The 8,432-nt window shown below is 33.9% G+C and overlaps 1 protein-coding gene across 1 annotated transcript; it reads left to right on the forward strand.

The window, feature by feature from the left end:
- Positions 1-1,181: 1,181 nt before the first annotated feature.
- Positions 1,182-7,147, forward strand: LOC127869919 (transmembrane protein 104-like). The gene is made up of 3 exons (XM_052412578.1): positions 1,182-1,187; positions 5,871-5,955; positions 6,384-7,147. Exons 1-3 carry the CDS (start codon positions 1,182-1,184, stop codon positions 7,145-7,147), a joined length of 855 nt encoding a protein of 284 aa, XP_052268538.1.
- The last annotated feature ends 1,285 nt before the right edge of the window (positions 7,148-8,432 follow it).

Here is an 8,432-nt window from a genome sequence, read left to right on the forward strand (position 1 = left end):
GTGCATTGCTGGAATCAGCTATGGTCAAAGTGCAGAATGATATAATTGCAAATAATTTGCGATTTTCAACCTTTCTAACTTGTTGTAAATATTTTTTTATATCCATCCAAAACTTTTTTTTTTTTATTCAATATAATACATACAATGTATACATGAATATATACAACATAGTGATTGTACAAAGCAATAAAGTTCAGACATGTTATACAAGATATGCTAATATGTATTTTTTTCAAAGAGAAAAGAAAAAAAATAATAGAAGAATTGTTATGAAAAATGATGAGTTGTATAAAGTCGGAAGAAAGCATACTGGACTTGTGTGTTTCGTTGTATATTCAAAATGATCTTATAAGATTGAAAAAAAAAACATACAAAAATATTTTAGAAAGATAAACTTACATTAGAGTGAAATGTATATAAGTGGACAAACATCATGAGAATTTAATCCGATTCCATTTTTGTTCAAAGTTTTGTAATGTGTCATTACTGAGGGCTATTTCTTTCTCAATCTGGACTTTAAGTTTGAGACTATGGATAAAACAATTAAAATTTGGTACTTGTTTTTTGAACTCCATGTTAAAGATGAACAATTTCATCATTATAAGAATGAAATTCACAATATTATTACAATCTTTTGATTTCAATGAGTAAATTCCGAAACTTACATTTAAGAAAGATAGTTTAACGTTTAGTTGCTGTTGTTCAAGAAAAGATGTTAATTGATTCCAAATAGGCTGGATGTGTTTGCACTCCCAAAACAGGTGTTCTATAGTTTCGATGTTTTCACTGCAGAAGTCACACAGATTTGAGTTAGATAATTTGCATTTAAAGAGATATTTATTTGTAGCTATAATTCTATGGATGTATTTATATTGAAAATTTCTCAGAGTGCTTTCAATAGTTGCTTTATATGGCATGGTAAATATGTGTTTCCAATTAAGTTCATGTACTCCGAAAAGGACTTGCCATTTATTTTGGGTTTTTGAGTTTTCTGTAGGGTTTTTAATTTGTAGTGTGTAAAATATTTTATTTGTTTTGTTTTTTTCTTCCAAGTATATTTTCTACGAATGTTGTTTGAGTACAAAACTTTTGAATGAAATGACAATCCCACATTCATGGGTATAGGTTTCTGAGTGCATATAACAAAAATCACATAACGTTCACGGAATACAATTGCATTTATGGAGGTAAGTATTGTTTGGCAAAATGTGCATGAGACATTTACATCCGAAGTTTCTAAGTTTGGTGTAAAAAGCTAATTTGATTGGTTGGCTGAATATGTTGTATTTGGTTAATATCTTGATTGCTAAGCGTGTCTTTCAAATAATGAAATTGTTGGAACTCTTCAGGCTTGCGTGTAATGGGGCCAGTACCGGTAATAAGGGATATAGTGTACGTGAATAATAATAACTGCTAATAAGTGTAGGATAAACTGGAAATGGTAAATTATTGTCGGATGTATGGAATACTTAAACTGAGTTCCGGATACATGGGATACTGCCAATTGTACTAAAAATTGTAAATGTATGTCGTATATATGCAAAATTGTAAATGAGTTTTGAATCTCTGAGAAATTGTTAACGAGTATCAAATGACTCGGAAATTGTAAAATGCTCGAAAACAACGAAATTGATTGGCATGGCTTTCTTGGCAAATCGTGGTTGTACGGATTATTTTATTGTATTATTACATCGGGCAATACGGTACGCATACATGTACTTCCATTTTGCACGATCGCATTAAATATTTCCGATTGTAAAAAGTACAAAATAGTCAGCAAAGTTAATGTCATTTTTATTTGCTTAATGTCTGAAGCTATGAAAATGTGGATTTGCTAGTTCTCATTTTTAATTAAGCATCTAATAACTACGCGGAGGATATAAAACTGCCATTTGCAGCTCGGTTTAATGCTCAAGAGTGCGACAACTGCAGAATCGTGACTACGGAATATTAACAAATGTCCAAATGATTTGCTAGACCGTTGTAATTTGACACTGTTAAGTTTTGAATGTGTTGCTTTACCTTAAGACAAATTAATTTTGATAAAGAATTTCGTCTTGTCTAAGCACGGAATTGAATTATTGGAATGCCGCGGGGACTATTTACACTGAGTTATGATCAATATTGAGTCATTGTAATTTGTAATAATTTTGCCGATTTTTAAGCCGTTATTTAGTCATGATTCCAATGGCAAGAAGTACATTTTCCCCAATACCAAACAATAGTTTTACTTTCAGATGTTTAATATAAATGAAATAGAATTGTTCATTGTAGAAACTTAGACATCGGTAGTTGTAATATCATATACATGTACATGATTTGGTTTTTGCTAAGAACTACCCATAATATGTAAGATTTATCAATAATTATACAAAAATTATTAATCAAACAATAACAGTTTTCTCTAATCGAAATTATTTGACGTTTATTCCCATTTTAACGGGCAAAGGTCATATGCATAAAGGCCAGTTTCCAAAAATGGTAAAAAACGATCAGTTGAGAAGTAACAGCTGTGGACTCAATGCTAAAGACGAAGACAGTGCTTCAAGCACGCGTATATAAAACAGATAATATGTTGGACCTCAATTCAAAATTGACCTTCGCGTAATTTCGATCACATACTTCATATTTAACTCTAACAACGTATCATGCTTTATTTGTTTATGTCTATTTTAGACTTGTATTTGAGCTCGCCGATTTTCATCTATTTTTAGCTCGACTCTTATATATGAAATTTATGAAGTGGAGCTATTCTACTCACCTCGACGTCGGCGTTCCCGTTGGCGTAAGCGTGCAAATGTTTAAGTTTGCGTACTACCCCAAATATTTCCTTTGACATTTTGTCTTTTTATTATGCATACTTCTTTACCAACATGACCCCAATCTATTAACAAGAGCAGACAACTGTATCAAGCATTTTGACAGAATTATGGCCCCTTTTATACTTAAAATATGCATATTATTGATAAGTCTATGTTAAAGTTTACTTACCACCTCAAATAGTTTCTATGTCCTTTGACATATTGCTTTCATATTTTGCATACTTCTTTACCAACATGATACCAATCTATAAACAAGAGCAGACAACTGTATCAAGCATTTTGACAGAATTATGGCCCCTTTTATACTTAGACAATTGAACATTTTGCTTAAATTACCATAACTTCTTTATTTGTGATCACATTTAATTCATACTTTGACAAAACAACACTTACCTGACATACCGCAATGCACTCCACCCAAACCATCCCCCATGCTCCACCCCAGAATCCCCCCATCAAAAAACAATTTTTTGTGTCCTTATTTTTGAAAGATCATCTATTAAATGACCGCCCACCCACATTATTACCCCCTCTCCATGATGTCTTACGTTATACTGTCAAGCACTCGAATAGTCGAGCGCGCTGTCCTCTGACAGCTCTTGTTTAATTATGTTAGAGTTTACTTTTAGTCTTTTTTTAAACAAAACCCGCGCACATTATGTAGGTTGTATTAAGTGCATTTAAAAGTGTATGTCCGTTGAGCTTTGAATGTGAAGAAGCCGCCTTTGCCTGAAGACTTGATGGAAACAACATTCAGTGTTAGTTGTAGATACACGTTTTAGTATAACATGCTAACAATTGAAATATGTTGGGTATTGACTTTAATGTTCGATTGCAATTACTTAACTTATTTGATTTAGCTCGTGGAAGCCGTCGGCTTATAGAGACGCTATATAGACCTTTTATAAACAAGCAGTTTCTGTTGCCGCTTCAAGGATCCGCGTTTGAGTGTGGATTATACCGAAATTTTCGGTCGCCAGGCGAAAACGACTCCTACTTCACTATGGTAACCATAGTTTGTGTGTAAATGGAAACGCCTTCGATGCCTTTTCCCGTGTTGTCTGCCAACTGTGAATCGACGCAAGCAGTAATTGTACTTGTAGTTTCCCCAGAGAGCTATCCGTGTTTTTAACGCTTAATAAATATATTTGCTGTTTTTTCTGGCTATTAATTTCATAGCTTTCTGATATTTATACAGTGGAATCAGACACATTACGATATATATTGCATTTCGTTTGGAACGGTCTTTTGTAGCCTTTAGATGCGCAAGATAAACACTATAATTGTAAGCCAAATTTCATATTGTGGATTTGCTTGTGATTTCCCCGAAAAACGCCGTTTTATTATGTGGGTTTACTGGATTCAAGTTGGACGATTGTGCGTCCGACCGCATTAGAAACGCTCTTTTTCGACTTAGTACTGACACATTATTCAACATGCAACTTTAAAATTTGCATGTTTTTTTATGCCTCCTGAAGGGTGGCATATAACAGTTGAACTGTCCGTCAGTCTGTCATTCAGTCTGTTCGTTCGTCCGAAAACTTTAAAATTGCCCATAACTTTTGCAATATTGAAGATAATAACTTGATATTTGGCATGCATGGGTATCTCATAGAGCTGCACATTGTGAGTGGTGAAAGTCAAGGTCATCCTTCAAAGTCAAATATCAAATATATGGCTTCAAAGCGGCGCAGTAAGGGGCATTGTGTTTCTGACAAACACATCTCTTCTTTCCATATTTAATGAATTTTTGCATGCGCATCTTTAAATTATCATTTGTTAAAATTGCTTACGGTGTGTCACCTTTTTTATCTAATAATTTCTGAAACATAATTATTATAATTTGCTACATATGACGGTCTACGGTTTCTAGAGCGATTAAAACAATTTTCTTTACAAAATACATGGTTACCCATCGCAAAGTTTTAAAGAATATGTAGTTGTGAACGAATTTATGTCTATACCTGAATGGATTGTTATCAAACTTGCTATACATGAAGACCATGGTAACTGTTTGTGATGTTCTCAACCGATGAACGAACGAGGGTAAACTTGCTCACAGCTGTTCTTTATGCGATTTCTAGCGTTTAACTGCTCTCCTCTATATTTCAGTGCATGTCATATTTGTGTCCATGTGAGGTTACGGTTGCACCACAAAAATGTATATACTTACACCCATTATCTTAGAAATAACAGAGAATACCACGGAATCATTTAACAAAACCAATTTAGTATTTAAGATTTTTTTTTATATTTAAGTTTCGTTTTTTTCCCTTTGCAGATACTGTCATAAAAGTTGTACTCGCTTTATATTTGTTTACTATTTACCTTTTTTCAGATTGAATTAAGTAAAAAAGAAATAAAATTAATGGCTGTCACATCCTAAATATCTACAATTATATCATATTGACAATTTCTGCAATCTATCTTCCATTGGGAATGCTTGCATCTTGCTGTAAAATGGTAATATTTAAGTAATATGTCATAATTGTTAATATCTATGTTTTCCCATGTTCCACATTGCAATAGAACATATTAATCTTACTTAAAGGCAAGTTCTAGACTGATATATTCCCCAATTTGGTCTAACACTATATGAGATTTCCCTGTATATTTGTACAGACAAGAATCTGTATATTTTCATACTGAGCTACAGACGTATCTGTTCCTCTGACCGAAATCCATCTAGCTGATGTCATTAGGATCCGTATATAATGCTGCCTTATAAAAGACGACATTGTCCTTTCTCTTGAGACGGTCCTTACTTTAATAAATCCATGTGTTCCTTAAATTTGTACATTTTGGCAGGTAGGATACTTACTGCCTATTATTGTTGACAGAGCTCAAGACTGTTTGTTTGTATTTTGTATGTTCGTTTGTTTTAAGTCTTCTTCGCCCACGTCCGGACGTATGGCATCCACTTCTGTTTTTCATCAGGTTCTGCCTTGAATATTGTACTTTGACGCATTCCACGAAAAAACATAAAGTATTACGACTGTAATATTTCGTTTCTTATGCAAATATTGTAATCTTTTTATGTCAATACAGACCGGGTTCTCCGTTCTACTGGGCGGATTCACGTTCGTCAATGTACAGAAGACCAAAAACCTGCAGTACTTGACCTCGCTGGGACGTTGGATTGTTGAGTGAACATTTGAAGGGATATTGGAAAGCGAATGTAAACTTAGTTAAAAAAAGTATACCGTTATAGAGTTGTTCAAACGGATTGAACGCTATTTAGAAACTAAGTCGCCAATTCAAAACTTGATGAGTTAGTGTCATGATGTAAAAATAATAATATTGAATACCGCTGATAACCCAATATTAGCTATCAATATGTAAAGGCTGCGTATTAACTTACATTGACATTTGAAAAATTTGATTTTCTCACATTAAATGAATATTCATTATAGCAGGAAACAAAACCCAATACAAATATAAAAAACAACAACAAAGCAACACTACAATAGCAGTAGATTATCATAAAGTTTCGTGTTTGATTATCACATACAGCAAATAATGTTTTATACATTTTCAGCATTACTTTTTATATATTTTCAGCGTTCGGAATGATGATAGTGCTTGCCGTGATACGCATCTCCAAGAAGCAAGGTCAAGGTCACCCATCCGTGGCGACCATTGGCGATGTACCCAATCTGTTCGGCGTCTGTGTGTACGCATTCATGTGTCACCACTCGCTGCCCTCGCTCATTACCCCAATTAGAAACAAGTCTAAGCTGTACAATTTGCTGGCAGCGGACTATTTGTTGATCCTACTTTTTTACGTTCTTGTCTCGTTTACGGGTATTTACGCATTCCATGAGATAGACGACCTTTACACGCTGAACTTCTCTCAGCTGGATGCGTGCGACGAATCGAGTTTCATTACCCGCGTGAAATTCATACAATACTTTTTCGCCTTGTTTCTCGTATTCACGCTTAGCACACACTTTCCTATCATCTCCATTACATTACGGAACAATCTGAAAGCGATATGTTACAATGAAAAAAGGCCGTACACTTTCCTCGTGGACCGAATAGTCTGTCCCTTGGTTGCGCTCTTTCCTCCGTTTGGAATTGCTCTTGCGACCAACAAAGTCGAGTTCCTAGTCGGAATTACCGGCTCCTCTGCAGGGGCTGGTATCCAGTATATCATCCCGGCTTTGCTTGTGTTTAATGCCAGACGTCAGACGGCACCTTCGATGGCCGATGAAAACGTGCACCGATCTCCGTTCCGCGGTTATTTGTGGATCATTTTTGTATGCGTTTGGGCCGTCCTATGTATGATTTTTGTCACCGTGAACCATATTATTAGTAGAAAATGATTTTGTGATAAAAATTTGTCGAAATACTTATCAAAATGTGTATTGCATTTTAAAAGTTTTCTTTGTTAAATATTGCATTAATTTAATAAACACATTAGACGTTTGCATTTACTGACTTTTCCAGGGTAATACCATGTTTATTACCTTGTATGTATGATTAAGGTTTTACTTTTTGGGCGACACGTCCAACAGCTTTGTGTTAAAGAGACGTAGTCGATACAATGGAAACCTGGGCGATAAGTATAGTGTATTAGTTTGTCAAACGAAAACGCAATTCTCAGAAAAGCCTAATAACTAGTAGTTTTGTTGTTCGTCACGCCGAATCTCAGAGATTAGTTGCGCTCTTTTTAGCTAGATCAACTTATATACACTCCCTCATTTTGCCGTAATTGCTATTAACTCTTATGTATAATTTATGATTTAACACATTTATAATGCAATTAAGTTTCGTAATTATGGACAAAAAGCAACAATAGTAGACGTGATTATGAAAAACCGTACCATTTATTCATAGCAATTTTAGCTATACATTTATGTGTGTATTACAATAAGCTATTTGATAGCTATTTGTAATATGAACGCGAAATAGAAGCATTGGATGCTAGTTTTATGTGCAATTGTATTACGTTTGCATTTCGCTTACAAAAATATGTCGCTATTTTTTATTTTTCATTTTATTTCAATTCATGAAAACTGTTTAAATCATTTTAAAATGACAAGTTATTGAGATTTAATGTATAATTGTTGTAAAGATTATGTCAGTTTTTTCTCTTAATGACAGTTTTCTCTAAATAAATATTATGTTTGTAAGGTTTGCCGTTGTTTATAGTCAGACACATGTTGTACAATAATATGTATGGCCTATTTCAATATTGCCAATCCGTTACAATATATTTGTAAAAACAAACAATGGACTATAGATGGCATTAGTTTTTGTTTAATAACTTACGTATTTCGCGTATTTATAAATAGTGTATGCCAAATGATCGTGAAATCTCTTGATATTATAATTATGCGTGATGGAACGTGTATCGAAGCAATACATTTATTATTAAATTTACAATAATTGTAAATGATGGACGTTTCAACCGTTTATAGTTATATCACTTTGAAGTGCTAGTTTTAAAATTAATCGGTTCAAAATCATAAAACCGGGATTGCTCCGTTTGGATACTGCACCTCCGAGTACGATACTATACAAACGTTAATGGTGTCCGAAGAACACGGAACATTTATCTGGACACAGAAACGCGTGTTGTATGACACATCTGATATAAACAACGAA

Source organism: Dreissena polymorpha, chromosome 2 (genome assembly GCF_020536995.1).
Source record: "Dreissena polymorpha isolate Duluth1 chromosome 2, UMN_Dpol_1.0, whole genome shotgun sequence".
Classification (NCBI taxonomy): Eukaryota; Metazoa; Mollusca; class Bivalvia; order Myida; family Dreissenidae; genus Dreissena; species Dreissena polymorpha.

Excerpts from the sequence above, each read along its gene's own strand:
- LOC127869919 (XM_052412578.1), top strand. Across the intron at positions 5,956-6,383 it reads GTACTTGACCTCGCTGGGAC|CGTTCGGAATGATGATAGTG; the intron begins GTTGGATTGTTG and ends ATATATTTTCAG.